The 17,939-nt window shown below is 38.5% G+C and overlaps 2 protein-coding genes and 4 pseudogenes across 2 annotated transcripts; all 6 read left to right on the forward strand.

Annotated features, from left to right (window-relative positions):
* Nucleotides 1–730: 730 nt before the first annotated feature.
* Nucleotides 731–1,888, forward strand: LOC134703427 (NADH-ubiquinone oxidoreductase chain 1-like; annotated as a pseudogene).
* Nucleotides 1,889–1,931: 43 nt separating this feature from the next.
* On the forward strand, nt 1,932–3,253 carry LOC134703426 (NADH-ubiquinone oxidoreductase chain 4-like; annotated as a pseudogene).
* Nucleotides 3,254–3,256: 3 nt separating this feature from the next.
* LOC134703429 (cytochrome c oxidase subunit 3-like) lies at nt 3,257–4,192 on the forward strand. The gene is given in 1 exon segment (XM_063563486.1): nt 3,257–4,192. A coding segment is annotated over 1 exon segment (936 nt).
* A 148-nt stretch (nt 4,193–4,340) lies between these two features.
* On the forward strand, nt 4,341–5,288 carry LOC134703428 (NADH-ubiquinone oxidoreductase chain 2-like). Its single transcript, XM_063563485.1, is given in 1 exon segment — nt 4,341–5,288. A coding segment is annotated over 1 exon segment (948 nt).
* A 1,116-nt stretch (nt 5,289–6,404) lies between these two features.
* Nucleotides 6,405–7,091, forward strand: LOC134703430 (cytochrome c oxidase subunit 1-like; annotated as a pseudogene).
* A 903-nt stretch (nt 7,092–7,994) lies between these two features.
* On the forward strand, nt 7,995–16,453 carry LOC134703432 (ATP synthase subunit a-like; annotated as a pseudogene).
* The last annotated feature ends 1,486 nt before the right edge of the window (nt 16,454–17,939 follow it).

A 17,939-nucleotide genomic window follows, 5' to 3' on the forward strand; every position in this document is an offset into this window, starting at 1 on the left:
ATGTTAGTAGGGTTGTGGTTTCCTTCTATAATTAACCTATATTATATAGAAGAAGTAAAACGGCCCCGGTGAAATTTTAAGGCGATTGGGAAACAATGGTACTGATCTTACGAATTTTGTCGCAATTTAGACACTCCAAGCTCTAGAGAAAGCGCTGAAAGAATTTCGTGTTATACAATTGATTCTTACATAGAAGACCAGCAGGAGACATTTAGAAAAGGAGGGTATCGTTTGTTGGATGTTGATAACCGGATGGTGGCTCCAGCAGATGTGCAAATAACTGCTTTTGTAAGAAGGTCTGATGTGCTCCATTCGTTTGCACTCCCTAAGTTACTAATTAAAGTAGATGCCATCCCAGGTCGAATTAATCGGCTTCCTATAAAAGCTTCCCAGTGTAGAATTATTTACGGGCAGTGTTCTGAAATTTGCGGGGTTAACCATAGATTTATACCGATTGTGATTGAGTTTATTCCTGAGAAATATTTTGTCATATGGTTGGAAGCTCTTAACTAAAATAAAAAATAAGCTAAAGCTTTTAAGAAGCGTTAAACTTTTAATTTAATGAACTTGTACAATGGGCAAGTAGCTTTTAGTGATAAGGTGGTCTAATATTAGGATATAGGGCTCATGCCCCTAAGGCGCCGTGAGTAGTGGCTCTTATCTTTGTGAGAGCTGGCAGAGCTAATGCGTTTGATTTAGGATCAATTCATAAGTATATATACTTGCTTTCATGGCACAAGCTGGCAGACCTAATGCATACGATTTAAGCTCGTCTTATAAGATATACTCTTGTTTGTGTGTGAATTACAAAGCTAAGCCCAGTCTCATTATGGTTAGTGTCGAGTGTCTATTTAAGACTCTAAGGAGAGTAGCTGTTTTCTTTGGAGCCTCTATCCTATTAAGCCTTTGTCAAGTGTCAGCGGACTCTTTTACTCCCTTGGGGTCGACTAAGGCTGCACTGGTGGACTGAGTAGGCGTGGTTGTTGGTGTTATCCCTTTTGTAGGGGTGCTTCTCGCTGTGGGCTTCTATACTTTGTTGGAACGTAAAATTTTGGCTATCATTATAATCCGAAAGGGTCCATCCAAGGTGAGTTATATAGGGATCTTGCAGCCTTTTAGTGACGCAGGTAAGTTGTTATGTAAAGAGTTTATTGTGCCTACACGTGCTAACGTAGGGCCCTTCATTTTGGCTCCTGCACTAATATTAACTATCAGTTTACTTGGATGGCTTTTATACCCGTATAAGTCGGCTGAAGTGTTTTATGTTTTCGGGGTGATTCTGTTTATAGTTATTACTAGAGTCAGGGTTTACGGGGTAATAATATCCGGATGGGCTTCTAACTCTAAATACTCTTTGCTAGGTGCAGTTCGTGCGATGGCGCAAAGAATTTCTTATGAGATCCCTATAGGATTTATCTTCTTTTGTGTGGTGCTGTGCTCGGGTGTGTTTATGTTTCAAGAAATTAGGGTGTTCCAACAAAGGTCCTTTTTTTTCTTTTTTCCTTTGTGCGTAGTTATAGTTGTCTGAATGCTGTGTATGCTAGCTGAAACTAATCGGGCGCCATTTGATTTTGTGGAAGGAGAGTCGGAATTAGTGTCAGGATACAACGTGGAGTACAGCGGAGGGGGGTTTGCAGTTATATTTATTGCGGAGTACTCTAGTATTCTTCTCAGAAGGGTTATAAGGGCGGCGATATTTTTCGGGGGAAATGAAGCGTTGATCGGGGTCTTTATGATGGCTTTTGCGGTCTTCTTTGTGGTTATTCGTGCTTCTTTACCTCGTTTACGTTATGATAAGTTAATGAGTTTGTGTTGGACTGTTCTTCTATGTGTCATACTTATGGCTAGTGTGTGTGTAGTAGTTCTAGTTAGGGTGTATGTAAGATAATATAAACTAGTATAATTCATTTACACTGAATGTGTCAGATAAAGTCTGTCTTACTTATGGTTAAAAGGTTGGCAATTAGACTTATTGCATTGATTATTATAAAAAACCTAAATATGAGTGTCATTGGGTTAAGCGTTCTAACTATTCTAAGTATGGGCGCCACAAGAGTCGCGATAGGGGGGGTAGAGTTGAACGGGTTGTACACCACAGACTTTGTAATAGGGTTAATGGTTACACTAACTCTATTTGTAGCAATTCTTTCCTACCTAAGGAGGGTTAAGATCCACCGGAAAGCAAGATTTAATTTAATAATTATCAGAATCAGCCTAATTTTAGTGATAAGATTCAGGGTGAGGAGGTTCTTTCTTTTTTTTTTTTTTTTTTGAAAGTGTGCTAGCCCCTCTGTTGTTATTAATTGTAGGCTGAGGCTATCAGCCAGAGCGTTTACAGGCAGGGGGGTATATAGTAATCTATACGGTGTTCGGATCTCTTTTTTTCTTATGGGGGGTAAGAGAACTCTATATTAGAGGGTTGAGGAGGAGGATAAGTTCTGTGGTAAGGCTAGTAAAAAAAAGGGGAATGAGATTGTGATGGCTATACATTCTAGGGTTTCTTATCAAGCTACCAATATATCCATTTCACCTGTGACTACCTAAGGCTCACGTAGAGGCCCCAGTAGCCGGTTCGATGCTATTGGCCGGGGTGGTACTAAAATTAGGAGGGTACGGGCTGCTTCGATTTATAATAGTTATACAAATAAGGCTTAGAAGCGTTTTTTTTGTGCTGCTACTAGTGGTGAACTTGGCAGGAGGTGTCTACGCAGGATTAGCGTGTGTACGGCAAGTGGACCTAAAATGTTTGGTAGCATATTCCTCTGTAGCGCATATGAGGCTTGTGCTATTAGGAGTGCTTAGCAACACGGTATTAGGGGTAGTGGGGGCCATTATTATTATGATCGGGCATGGGTTGTGTTCATCAGGTTTGTTCAGGTATGTGAATGCTATCTATAAGATGAGGCACTCGCGTCTGCTAGTAATAAATAAAGGGGGCTTGTTAGTCTGCCCAAGTCTAGTCTTAATGTGTTTCCTGTTAAGATCAAGCAACATAGCAGCCCCTCCTAGTCTAAACTTATTTGGGGAAATCCTCGTTTTCGGCGTGGGAGGGTGAATAAGTGGAGTGTTCCTGCTTATCCTGGGTCTGATAAGCTTTATTAGGGCATGTTTTAGACTATACCTATATGGAAGTTGTTGTCACGGGAAGGGGGTGTCACACAGGGAGTCCTTAAACTTGAGAAGAGTTTGTGATGTTTTTGTTCTGGCGGCTCATTGGATACCGCTGAACTTTATGTTTATGTTTATACCCTAAACAATGAATCGTAATCCTTATTCTCGTTACTATGTACCAGGTCCAAGTCCGTGGCCCTTTTTTGTGGCTATCTCGGCAAACGGAATAGCGGTAGGGTTAATTTTGTGACTGCATCGAACTCCCAGATTTCTATTAATAGGAATGAGGTTGGGGTGTATACTATTGAGAACTTTTAGATGATGGCGAGACTTAATTCGTGAGGGAGATATTGGGTTTCATACTCGCTTCGTAATCAAGAGATTTCGTGATGGAGTTGCCCTTTTTATTCTGTCTGAAGTAATGTTCTTCTTTTCTTTTTTTTGGACTTTCTTCCATAATGCCTTAAGACCCTCGTGTGAACTAGGGATGCGATGACCCCCTCCAGGGATCCGCACGCCAAACCCGTCGTCGACAAGGCTGTTCGAGACAGGTCTTTTAATTAGGAGGGGGTTATTCGTAACTCAAGCCCATAAGAGAATGCGTTTGAAGGATTATGATGTTGGGCCATTTATTGGCCTAGTGGTAACAATTTTATGTGGGACTGTGTTCTTCCTAGTGCAACTTCGAGAATACTACTGAAACTCATACACTATTGCAGATAGGGTGTATGGAAGAGTGTTTTATTTACTAACTGGGTTTCATGGAATGCACGTAGTTGTGGGGACTCTTTGACTAATGGTGAGGTTAGTCCGACTATGGCGTGGGGAGTTTTCCAGTCAACGGCACTTTGGTTTTGAGGCTTGCATTTGGTACTGACACTTCGTAGATGTGGTATGGGTAGCATTATGATGTTTAGTATATGTGTGGTTTGGAGGATGGTTATACATGTGGTGGTTCAAAATATGAGACGGGGACGTCTATACGTTTAAGTACCCAGACGCAAAGCCTTCGTGGTATGCGTACATTCAAGAAGAGCATGCTCCGTCCTGATATAAGATTCCTGACCATTTAAAAGGTTAAAAATAGGAGTCATACAGACTAGTTAAACAGTTTTGATTTGAAATCAAGTACCAAAGCGATTCCAAGCGCTTACTAGTCTGAGTAAAGTAGTCTAATTAAGGACAGAAGACCTATGATTTTCAAGTGTTATAAGTAACCTTTACTTGAAATGGTAAGCTTTGTGGTAAGACCTATAAAATTAGTGAGATTAGGGGTAATATTGATCGGGACAATTCTTAGGGTTAGAAGAGAAGAGATAGTAGGGGTGTGACTCGGTTTAGAGCTAAATCTGTATGGATTTCTTGTAATTATAAACCCTGATGGTCACTATAGTCCTGAGCCCTGTGTAAAATATTTTGTGGTACAAAGAACGGGGTCAATTCTGATACTAGTGGGTTTTGTAACCTTGATAGAGCAGCACGTAGTGAGAGGGCTGGTGATAAGGGGGGCGGGTACAGTGTTAAAATCTGGCGTTTTCCCGCTACATTCGTGGGTCCCTTCAATTATTAAGAACAGCAGATGGTTAGCAAGAGGGTTAATATTAACTTGGCAAAAAGTCGCCCCCCTTGTCTTTTTATCAATAATTATACCCTCTAAGGGGTTGTGAGTAGTAATTGTATTGATAGCTGGAATTGGGGCAGTAGGGGGCCTTAACCAGAATTCAGTACGAGTAATAAGCGCGTACTCGTCGTTTGTGCATACATCATGAATGCTGTTAGGGCTCACATGGTCAAGAGTAGTCTTTGTAGGGTATTTTGCAGTTTACTCGCTGTCGGTAGGGCTGTTTTTTTATGGGTGCTCAATAATAAACAAAACAAGAATGGGCGGTCAGATTAGTAGAGCCGCGAGGGGTATAGGGTTACTGATACTGATGGGGATGCCTCCTTTCCTTGGCTTTCTAGCGAAAGTATTGGTGTTTCTAATGAGAGGAAGGGCTGTAATCGTGGCTTGTATTATAGGTTCAGTAATCAGGCTAAAATTCTACATTGACTTTTTTTATAGGATAGTAATAAAAAGGTTAGTAGACAAAAACAAAGCAGAATTCAAGATTATGTGGAGGATAGTGATCGGGGCTAACCTAGCAGGGGGGGCATTGATCTTGGTGAGATTTATTTAGAAACTGCTTTTAGGCCAGGGGCGTTTTGATTTCGGCTCAAAAAGAGTGGGTAAAACCACAAAAGTATGATAAAAAGGTAATTTAAAATAAAATATTTTGTTTCAAACATAACTATAGGTAGTTGTTACCTCCTTTTTGTAGAATGGTACTTTAAAAAAAAGGATTGGTTTGCATCTAATTATTAAGCCTAGGTTTTCATTCTTAAGTGAGGAAGTTAATTAACATAATAGGGCTGCTAACTTTGTTATAAATGGCTTGTACCATTTTTCCTTATAAAAAAGTAGTTTAATTTAAGAACGATAGGTTGTGGGGCTATTAGTGGTGTCAACCCTTTTTTAGCTAGATATAGTTTAAAATAAAATATTGGCTTTGGGAGCTAAAGACACTTCCATAAGTTTTCTAGAAGAATGGTTATGGGGTTAAGAGTTGCGTTTGTCTGCATTGTGTCTTTTTTGTTTACGGGGTTATTTATGCTACTAAGGGAAAAGCGGGGTCTAGACCGAGAAAAGTGCAGTCCATATGAGTGTGGATTTGAGCCTATTGGAAGAGCTCGGAGGCCCTTTTCTATCCGATTCTTTCTAGTAGCAGTTTTGTTCGTCGTGTTTGATGTAGAGGTAGTGCTGTTAATACCTTTTGCCTACATGTTCTTTTACGGTAAGAGAGTGTTAGGGATTTTGTCCTCAAGGGGTTTCCTTCTTATCTTGTTTGGGGGTCTCTACCACGAATATCGTGAGGGGTCTTTGGAATGAGTAGGTTAATACTAGAAGTGGCATTTATGCGAAACGAATTTTGATGAGAGGTGATTGTAAGAGGCTTACTTTTGCTGTTGGAAGTGTATTGTGTGTACCTGTGGTTTTCACGTCGAGAGTGCTTCTTAAGGAAGTATGGGACCAATGAAAGTTCTCAAGGATCTAATAGAAGGTTTGAAAAGGCATATCTTACTATAGCGTATAGGGAAAAAAATATTAAGAGGCTAAAATCTAGTGCGGCTCTAAGGGCTAATAAGGCTAGATGATTGGCTTCTAAGTAAGGATAAATAAAATGATAAAAATACTAAAAAAGGAAGAAGTAGGGGGTTATGGAGAAGTGGAGTCCTGGTGACGTCGATGGCTGTGATCAACAAATCACAAAGATATTGGAACCCTTTATCTGTATAGCGGAGTCTGAGGAGGGTTGTTTGGAGCAAGGTTGAGGTTAATGATCCGAATGCAACTGGGGCATCCTGGAGCAGTGTTCTTAAAAAGAGATTGATTCTATAATGTGGTGGTTACAACGCATGCCTTAATAATAATTTTTTTTGCTGTGATACCTATCTTAATTGGAGCTTTCGGTAATTGGTTGATTCCTCTGCTAGTAGGAGGTAAAGATATAATTTACCCGCGAATAAACAACTTAAGTTATTGACTATCTCCTAATGCACTATATTTACTAATACTGTCCTTTAGAACGGATAAAGGAGTTGGTGCTGGATGAACTATTTACCCCCCTTTATCTGTGTACCCCTATCATAGGGGCCCTAGGATGGATGTTCTTATTGTGTCACTACATCTAGCTGGGCTCAGCTCTCTAGTGGGGGCTATTAACTTTGCTAGGACCAATAAAAATATGCCAGTGTTAGAAATGAAAGGAGAACGAGCGGAGCTTTATGTTTTAAGGATTAGAGTTACTGCAGTTCTTTTAATTATTTCAATTCCGGTTCTAGGAGGGGGCATCACAATAATCTTGTTTGACCGAAACTTTAACACAACTTTTTTCGATCCCGCAGGAGGGGGGGACCCCGTTTTGTTCCAACATTTGTTTTGATTTTTTGGGCATCCGGAAGTGTATATTCTTATTCTACCTGCCTTTGGTGTGATATCAAAAGTAATTATGCATTGCTCTGGAAAAGAAGCGGTTTTTGGTCTAATTGGGATAGTATACGCAATAATCGGAATTGGAGGGTTAGGGTGTATGGTGTGGGCTCACCACATGTTTACCGTAGGTCTTAATGTTGATACTCGAGGCTATTTTTCTACCGCAACTATAGTAATCGCTGTTCCAACAGGGGTGAAAGTATTCAGATGACTGGCAACTATAGCAGGAAGAAAATTCAAAATAAAGCCTGCCGCCTACTGAAGTACTGGGTTTCTGTTTTTATTCACCGTGGGAGGGCTAACAGGGGTCTTACTGTCTAGGGCTTCTATGGATGTGTCTCTACACGACACATATTATGTGGTGGCTCATTTCCATTATGTGCTAAGAATAGGGGCGGTGTTTGGGGTGTTCTGTGGTCTTAACCATTGGTTGCCAAATTTTGTTGGAGTATGCTTTAATAAGAAATGGAGGAAAGCCCATTTTATAGCAATATTTTTTGGGGTAAATACTACCTTCTTTCCTCAGCATTTCTTAGGCCTAAGAGGAATGCCTCGACGGTATATAGACTACGCTGATATTTATGCTCACTGACATTGGGTGTCTTCTTATGGGTCCGCTGTGTCTTTTGGGTCTCTAATATATTTTAAGTTCCTTCTATGAGAGGCTCTAGTAAGCCAGCGAGGGGTTGTATTTAGTGGGGGTTTATGTGGTGAAATAGACTGAGCAGGTACCCGAGACCTTTATCCAGGAAGGAAGCATGTTTATAGCCAATTGCCATTTGTGTGAACTAACCCTTATAACACGTGTATCACTTATATTTATAAGAAATCGCGTAATCAATAATTTAAAGTCATGTTAATAGATGTTTTTTCTAGATTTGATGCTCACAGCTATAACTTAATTTGGTTGTCTATGCCGTTATGGTTGCTGTCTTCTATAGTGCCAATAACCGTGCTATTTAGAGACGTGTACACTAAGGGTAGAAGTACGAGCTCTTTTCGGAGTTTGGTGCTATCCTTTACTTATTCGATGATTCGATTGAACGGAAAGGGACTAAAGCTATCTGGGTTTCCTCTAGTAATAAGGGGTCTGTTCATGATAATTCTGATACTAAATCTGTCTGGAAACTTTCCATTCTTTTTCCCTGTAAGAGGGCAGTTTGTGTTCGGGTTCTCCTTTGCTTTGTCTATTTGAACTTGTTTAGTTTTATCTAGTCTTTTATGCAGATTTGAGCAGGGGTTGATGAGTCTCGTTCCAACAGGTTGCCCGTTAATCCTTGTGCCTTTTATAGTAGTGGTTGAGCTAATTAGTGGCATACTTCGCCCTTTAACATTAGTTTTACGTCTGACACTAAATCTGGGAGCTGGTAAAGTAATTCTAACTATATGCAGGAGAGAGTTAGTAGTTAGCTGGTTAAATAGCAGAAGGCTGCTTACAGGAGTTGGGGGTATTAAAGGGTTAATAATGGGCGGAGGTGTTTTTGGAGCCGCTGAAGTTGCAATCGCGTGTATTCAGTGTTATATTTTTTGTGTCTTATTGTGTCTCTATACGGAGGATCATAGAAGGTAGGTAGTTTTAAAAGCTTTGCTGAAGCGACGGCCTTGTAAGTCGTAGAAAACTATGTGTTTTAAAGCTATGATTTGAATAAAATTCCTAGGAGTTTTCTTAATAAGTATAGGCTGTTTTGTAATCTTCCGTATAAACAAACACCTTTTGTGTTTATTTGTAGGGCTTGAAATAATAAGACTAGGCTTATTGTTTGTAACCCATGTGTTTCTAATAAATCAGTTTTGGTTAATTTTACTAATTCTATGTTTAGCTGTTTGCGAAGCCAGAATTTGCTTGGCCCTTCTGGTTATGGTGATGCGACTATGCGGAGACGATTTGATGTCAAGGTTACTAAGAGATGGCTCGTAAAAATAGTATCATACAATTAAAAAGTAACTTAGGGTTACTTTTACTGATTCTGATTGGATACTTATTTATTCTTAGAGGGAGGACCTTTGGAAAAGCTTATTTATTGGAAGTTACTGTTTGAGAGAGTAATTGTCTCTCATTTAGCTTCAGAGTTCTACTAGATAGCGTAAGAATAGTCTTTGTTGGGACGGTTTTGGTAATTAGAGGAAGTGTAGCAACCTACTGCAAGTGGTATATAGCTGGAGAGCCATACTACAAGCGGTTTATGGGATTAGTATGGTTGTGTTGTGCTGTCTATAGTGTTTATAATCTTAGTTCCTAATTTAGTAATACTTTTAATTGGTTGAGACGGGCTAGGGCTCACCTCATTCCTATTAGTGGCTTATTACCAGAACAATAAGAGGTTATCTGCGGCTATGTTGACAGCTTTGACTAATCGAATTGGGGATGTTTTTGTACTTTTTAGAGTTTCTATTTTTTTAAGAGAAGGGGGGTGGTTAATTTATATATACCACCCAGTGCAGACATGGGTTAATTTAGGGTTTGTGGTAGTTCTTGCAGGTATAACTAAAAGCGCACAAATGCCGTTTTGCGCATGGCTACCTGCTGCCATGGCGGCACCCACACCGGTCTCCTCTTTGGTGCATTCTTCGACATTGGTGACAGCTGGGGTTTATTTGATTCTTCGCTCTTTTTATATTATCAGAGCTAATCCCTTTGTGACTCAAATACTTATAGTCTTAAGACTATTTACTCTAATATTAGCGGGGTCAAGGGCTGTGTTTGCGTTTGACCTAAAAAAGGTAATCGCACTCTCGACTTTGAGGCAGTTAAGGTTAATAATATTCTCGATTTCAATCCTTCTTCCGTCTGTAGCTTTTTTTCATTTAGTAACCCATGCGGTATTTAAAGCTTTGTTGTTTCTAGGCGCAGGGGGTGTTATTCATAGAAACCAAAGAATCCAAGATATCCGGGGGTTAAGAAGCTTGTGGCAAGGATTACCGGTAAGAATGGGTGCAATAACGGTTGCAATTGTGTCCTTGAGAGGGGCCCCGTTTATAAGAGGGTTTTTCTCTAAAGACCTAATAATTGAGCTAAGAATGATAGACAGAAGAATAACTTATGGGTGCTATTTATTAGAGCTAACAGGTTTAATCTTCACTTCTTTTTATAGGGCACGGATTGTATTTAGAGTAATACTTGGGTCTAATTACGTTAATAGCAGAAGTTTGCGGATTAATGAGCACTTAAATATACAAACTCCTTTTCTTAGCCTGTATATTGGGGCTATTATCTTAGGAGGGGTATTAGGGAGGAAAATAGAGAGGTTTGGGTTTGTAGTAGTTCTTGAGAAATATGAGAGAGTCAGAGTATTTCTTATTCCCTTTGTAGGGTTAATTTTGTGATGAGGAGTGCTTAGAAAATTAGGGTCTAAGCCTTGGTCGTCAGCCAAACTATTAAGATTCTTTTTGAGAATGTGGCTCATAGAGAGGCTAACCTCCCACCCCAGAAAAATGGCCTTCTTTAAGGGGTCCAGGATGGTAGCTCAAAGTCTGGATCAAGGTTGACTAGAGCTATTGGGCCCTCAAGGTGCCCATAAGGGACTAGGTCAACTCAGCTGTTTGAATGAAATTGTTCAGAAAAATTATTTTACCTACCAGCTGGTAGTATGAGGGCTGGTGGTAGCGGGGGGCGTAAGCTTAATTATGTTTATATAATGAGAGTTATAGTCATATGTGTAATTTTGATGGCTGTGTTTTCGATTGTCTTAATTGCCAAGCAACCTATTTCTTTAGGGCTAGTGCTATTGAGGGGGTCTATAATTGCATGTGTGGAGGTTGCACTGGAGGTTAGAAGGTTGTTAGGGTTCTTATTGTTCCTAACTTACGTTAGGGGTGTAATAGTCCTGTTCTTGTATGTTTTAAGGATCTACCCCAATGAAGTGTATCGTTTTAATCTAGAGTTTATGGTTCTCGTCAGAAGGTGTTGTGCCAGAGCGGTCCTTATGGGTCTTATGAATTACGAGTACAGAGAAATTAGCGGGTCTTTGTTTCTAAGTTTCATGGCTGAAAGAAGCGGGTTAAGGTTATATATCCTAATAGCTGGTGTGTTACTGTTTGTAATATTAGTGGTGTCGTATTTGTGCATAAAAACCATGGTGCCTTTACGAAGAGTAAAATAAACCTAAAATAGAAGATACAGTAGCTTAATTAAAGCGTCTCATTGAAAATGAGGAAGATGGATACTTTAGTACCTTGTGTCAAATCTGTAGGAGGGTTTGATTATGGCCCTAAATTTATGGGCAAAATGCTTCTCATGATTCTAAATGCGGGCTTGAACAAATTAAGTGCAAGTTCAACATCAGTGGGGAAAATTGGTTAATAAAGGAAACTTTAACCCAGCTTTTTGACAAATTCGGGGTCAATTGATGAATGCCAGCAGCCGCGGTTAGATTCAGTTCGAATATAAATTTAAGCGGATTGGTTAGAGTCAATGTTGTGTTATAAAACTATAAAAAAACTATAGGTGCAGTGTAATGTTAACGGTTTTTTGTGGTTATATTCCTAAAGTTTTAGTGAGCTTCTAACGAATCTATGAAGTGAAACCAGGATTAGATACCCTGTTATCCATAGTTTAAAACAAAAGTTCCTCTTAACTAAACATTTGGTTGTCAAAGAGAAATAAATAGGCGGTGTCTGAGATAGAAAACAGGGGATCCTGGGTGTTAAAGGATAACCCACCTACATTTGAGCCTTGTCTTATTAGTGCGTGTGTATGGTTGTTTACTCTAATATGGTGAGTGTCCGGGTAAAATTTTTGGTTATTACTGAAGCTAACTCTTATTTTACTTGCTGAGTTCGGTAAGGTAAGTTACTTTTAGTTAGGTGCAGCTACTAGAATTGGCTATATGCCCATGTAGCACAACTTCAAAAATAATTCAGATTGACATGCAGCTTATGACAAGGTTAATCTGGGATACAGATGTAACTTAAGCAATAATTCAAAGATTGAGCTACTAAAAGGTAGCTCAACTAAGTAGACAAATAAGATAAGAAAACTTGCCTTTGAAGAAGGACTTGTAAGTAAGGGTTAAAAATAAAATTACCCTGAATACAATCAGATGAGTACTAATCGCCCGTCGCTCGCGGGGAAACCTGTGAAAAGTCGTAACAAGGTAGCAGTAACGGAAGTTGCTGCTAGGCTATAATATGCATATATAGTAAATAATATTATATTTGCCTTCCAAGCAAAAGTTCTAATGAAATTAGTGTATGCTGGCCAAATAGTTTAAGCTAAAACGTTGAGCTGTTAATTCAAAATCGCAGTAATTTGCTTTGGCTTGCTTAAGTAGTTTAGGGAAAACATAAGATTTTCATTCTTAAGTCAGATAGTATTTCTCTTAAGTTGTGCTTAGTAGTTAATGTTAATATAACTGAGAACTGCAAATTCTCCATAGTCTAGTTAGGCCTAAGCTTAGTGCCACGTGGGGGATGATCCAGTTGCTTTGATGAAGCAAAGTTCAAAAGTAGTTTTTTGGCACTTAGAACTTCGAAGCGTTATAAAGAAAAATTGTAGTAAGTAGGGCTTTGATTCCTAAAGAAAAAGTTAATCTTCTTCTTCATAAATAAGTTAAAAGTAGTTAATATATAACTTAGAATTGTCAGTTCTAGATTCCTCTTACTGAGGCTTTTTATAATTTATCTTTTTTAAAGAGACGTGCATAATTGTTTTGTGAAAAGTGCACTTGAATTAAAATAGTATAAATAAATTTTAGTACCTTTTGCATAAGGGTTTTTCAAGACAAGTTTAAGAATTTAATTTTCCCGAATAAAAGAGAGTTATTTTTTTGAGTTAAGAAATCGTGGCAGAGATTTAATTAAACTAAAGAATAGCGGCTAGATACTATTCGCGCTTTTAGATATCTGGTTGGCTTAAAAAGATGTGTAAGCATTTTCCTTAACTATTTAAGGGGTAAAATTTTTTGGGTTAAGCTGAAAAATACTAAAATTGATGTTAAAAAAAAATTGGGTTTCTATAGGCTTTAAACTGGCTATTAGATATTAGTGTATTTTAACTAAAACCAGATGGGGAAAAAAGATTAATTGGGTTATTCATTTACTTTAAAATAAGCCTATGGTTGTAGGACCAGTGACTATGATAAAAACGAGTAAAAATATTATTTATTTGGTATTACTATTTTGTTTTACCTTAAAAAACTAAAGGCTAAATAAAAGTTTTTAAACGAATTCGGCAAACTAAACTTCTCGACTGTTTAACAAAAACATTTCCTTTTGATGTAAGTAAAAGGTAGTCCCTGCCCAGTGCAACTAGAGTAATGTTTGTTGTAAACGGCGGCGTTAACGTGAGCGTCCTAAGGTAGCGCGATAATTTGCCTTTCAATTGAAGGATGGTATGAAAGGGTTAACGAAGAAGGTGCTGTGTCTGAAAATTTAATTTAAACTAACTTTAAGGTGAAGAGGCCTTTATGTAAAAGAAGGACGACAAGACCCTATGAAGCTTTATCTTAATTGGAGTTTTTGGCTCTTATACGATTTTGATGGGAGATCAGTGAAAATAAGTCTTTCACTATTATATAAATCTAACTCGTATTTCCTAACTTTATATGTGTGGCTAGCTACTCTAGGGATAACAGCGCAATTTCTCCCGAAAGATGGTATTGGAGGGGAAGATTGCGACCTCGATGTTGGCTTTAGATATCCTAGAGGCGTAGAAGCTTCTAATGGTGGGTCTGTTCGCCCTTTAAAATCTAACATGAGCTGAGTTCAGAACGGCGTGAGCTAGTTCAGTTTCTATCCTCTTTTAAAAATGAGCTAATTTTGTACGAAAGGACTTTTTCGCTAAAGCAACGCTTTGCCCTGGCTCTGTCATTGCTTAAATAATGCTACGCAATAAACTGATTAGTTTATAAAAAGGGTTGCCTTTTATGAAGCTGAAGGCCAATTAGTGGCGGTAGGGCGTGTCGTTGGTTCTTGTTAAAATTAGTATTGCTATTTTATTAAAAAATAGGGTTAAAACGGGTTGCAAATTAGGTAAAAAATAAAACAGTCTATTAATGCAGCCAAAAAGCAGCAATCACCCACCTAAAGAATAAAACAAGGGTTCTAAAAAGGCGGTGTGTAATGGATTTGTGCTAGTAACAGACAAAAAAAAACCAAACACTGTGGAAACCCTTAAGAATGAGGTTTTATAGTGTACCGCATTTCCTGTTACCGGCCGGTACAGTGACCGCAAGGCCTGTTCTCCTGTCCTTTTACACGGAAACCCTGTTGCTGATGCATGTAAAAAGCCCTTAGTTAAGATAACTTATAAGTCAAAGTAAAACTTAATTTTACTTGACATTGTGTATTTTATTGAAAATCTAGTTGCGAATGCCCATACCTGTCCAAACTTGTTTTAGATTATGCTTTACAACCTGTTGTAGATAAGGTTTTGAACCCTTTACAGTGAGTAAGCATTTTTCAGAGTCATGTGAGACTTAACCTAATTAGTGGTAGAAAAAAACAAACTTAAACCTAAATTCTAAAGCTATTTGCTTCCTGTGGTTAATTGTAAACTGCAGGAGAAATGGATCTAAGGTGTTAATTTTTTTCGTTTGCCCTAATTTTGGTTGCTCATGTGATTTTTTGGGGTTTGAAAACTAGACTATCTGTATCTTAAAATCAAAAAATAAATAGAAATCAAGTCATATGAAAGTTCCCAAAGCGTAATTCATGGGTCACTTAAAGTCTAAGCAAAAAAGTAAATCAAAAATAAAATAAAATCAAAATGACACACTAATGCCTGGGGGGGCTGATCTGGAGGGGAGGAAATAGGAAAGCAGGTTAAATAGAGGTGACAAAAATGTGGTGTGCAGCAACAAAATGAAGCTAAATAAAATTGTGAAACGTAGAAGCGTGAGCTTGTAAACAAGGTTGTGAGCGTCTTAAAAAGTAAGTGTTAACAATAGTATGTAATATTAACACGCCTAAAAGGGGGTTAGGTGGGTTATAAACTTACAAAGACTACAAGTGATGAAGTTTATGTCTGGTCCTGAGGTCCCTTTTAAGTGAGTTAGTTTCGTATAAAAGGTTTTTAAGCAAAGCAATGTTCTGTCACAGATCTGAGTGCTATAGACAATATTGTATAGGGCCTTTTTATGTAAATAAACGTGGCGTTAGGCTGTTAAATGTGCTGGTTATAGGATGGTTACATAGCAATAATTACTATATTTGCCTTCTGGGCAAAAATTTTAATGAAATTAGTGTACGCTGGGTGAATAAATTAAGCTAGAATGTTGAGCTGTTAATTGAAAATCCCAGTAATTTGCTTAGGGTATAAGATTCTTATTCTCAAGCCAGATAGCCTGTCTCTTAAGTTGTGTTTAGTTGCTAATGTTAATATAACTGAGAGCTACAAATTCTTCCTAGCTTAGTTGTACGTGGGGGGATGGCCCAGTTGCTTTGATGAAGCTAAGCTCAAAAGTAGTTTATTGCTCTGAGGTGTTATAAAGAAGTATTATAGTACGTAGGACTTTGATTCCTAAAGAAAAAGTTAAAGCTTTTCTTTATAAACAATTTAAGAGGAGTTAATTAGTTTTAGGCTCATCTCACTGAGGTTTTTTAGAATTTATCTTTCTAAAGAAATGCACACGATTGCCTCATAAAAAGCTTACTTGAAGTAAAGTGGGGCAAATAAATTTTAGTACTTCTTGCATAAGGGTAAAGCGAAGAGGCCTGTGTGTAAAAGAAGAGCAACAAGACCCTGCGAAGCTTTATTTTAATTGAAGTTTTTGGGTTTGTTAACCCAAAAGCTTATGCATAGCTTTAAGGTCTCTTTTAAGCGAGCGAGTTTTTAGCTAAAGCAATACTTTGTGACGGATCTGTAATGACATAAATAATATTGTATAATAGGCTGATTAACTTATAAAAAGGGTTCTTTTTATGTAAATGAGTGTGTTGCTTAGTGATAGATTGTTGAATGTGTTGGGCACTAGAGAGGCTGTATGAGAGTGGCTTAGGCAGGGGTTTGCTGCAAAAAAAGGCTTACTGTTAAGGGGTGTGTGAGATGGTTTTTTTTCATATAAAAACTGAGTGTTTAGAATAGACGTTGGAGGAGGGGACTTATGTCAGGGCGGAGGGGGTGACACTGTTAGGGTGCTCCCATTACCTGAAACTATTTCAGCTGTTGGAGATGCTGTTGTGAATGGTGTCGCTGAAGTTGTTCCTGATAATCAGGAGGAAGGGGGCCCCCATGCTGAGGGTGGCTATGTTCCTTTAGAAGAACAAATAGCTGTTGTGGAGCCTGAAGTCCCAGCTAATGTCTGTCAGCCAGTCGAGCAGAGAAATGTGGTTGTAAGTGAAGAAGACAGTGTTCCTGATGTTAGTAAAGACGGGGTCAGTAGTTATTAATGCTCATAGTTAAAGTTTATTGGTGTATTAATAGTTATAATTTATTAAAATAATCCATAAGATAAGCAAAATTACAGTTAATTCGTTTATTGTTAGGCTGTTATGGTCTATTTAAAAACTGGTCAATACGGGTCTCCTTACACCTAATTAACTTGGTTTTAGTGTATGCTTGAAAGGCTACAAAGCCTTTGCGGGGAGTAAGCATTCTTCAGGACCACATGAGATTCAACCTAATTATTGGCAGAGAAAGTGGTGAATTTGACCCTTAAATTCTAAGTTACTTGGGCTCTATAGCTAATTGTAAGCTGTAGGATAATGGGGATTTGAGACGTTTATTTCCTCATTTACCCCAGCTCTGGTTGCTCATGTGGTTTTCGGTTCGAAAACGAGGCGTGTATCTTAAAAATAAAAAAATTTTTGAAGCGTAAGTTGTTGGTCGCTTTAAGTCTAATTAAAAATAAAGTAAAAATGGAGCAAAAACAAAGTTGGACACTTAACACTTTGGGTGTCTTCAGAGGTGTAAAAAGGGGGGTCCAAGCTTATGTGTACTCATAAAAAAATGCGGTGTGCGGGGGGTTTGTGCCTGTATATATAACAAAAATTCATGAGGTGGCCGAGGAAGAGGTGGTGAGCTGTAAACTCATAAACAAGGTGTAGGCCTTTCTTATGAGATGGTTGGTAACAATACTGTGAATAATATTAACACGCCTAAGAGGGTTGGTCCGTGACGAAGTACTAATAAGTTGGTGAAGATTATGAATGACAGGTTCTATGATTTGCCTTGTCCTGTAAACTTAAACGCTTGGTGAAGGTTTGGCTCTATACTAGGCTTGTGCCTAATTATCCAACTTCTAAGGGGTCTTTTATTGTCAACTCATTATACTGCTCATGAAGACATGGCATTCGATTCTGTAGTACATATTATGCGTAATGTGGAAAAAGGATGAATGTTGCGTAATATTCATGCAAATGGGTCCTCTATGTTTTTTATCTGTATTTATGCGCACATTGCTCGTGGGCTGTATTATGGGTCTTATTTAGATAAGACAGTGTGGTATTTTGGGGTGCATTTGTTTTTGTTAACTATGGCGGAGGCTTTCCTCGGTTACACTTTGCCTTGGGGGCAAATGTCATATTGGGGGGCTACTGTTATTACTAATATACTTAGAGTGATCCCCGTAGTAGGAGAGAGTATGCTCCGCTATGTATGAGGGGGTTGGACCGTGTGTAATGCAACTCTAAAGCGGTTTTATACTTTACACTTTCTCTTACCGTTTGTGATAGTGGCGGTTGTTTTTTTACACCTGTTTTTTTTACATGAGAAAGGGAGTAATAACCCTTTGGGTATTGAAAGAGGTACTATGTGTGTGCCCTTCCACCCCTTCTATACTATTAAAGATCTTTTTGGTTATGTTTGCTTTAGGTTCTTTTTTATATATTTAGTGTGTGTGGATCCTGAGCTGTTAGGGAA

This window comes from Mytilus trossulus, unplaced genomic scaffold (genome assembly GCF_036588685.1).
Source record: "Mytilus trossulus isolate FHL-02 unplaced genomic scaffold, PNRI_Mtr1.1.1.hap1 h1tg001026l__unscaffolded, whole genome shotgun sequence".
Classification (NCBI taxonomy): Eukaryota; Metazoa; Mollusca; class Bivalvia; order Mytilida; family Mytilidae; genus Mytilus; species Mytilus trossulus.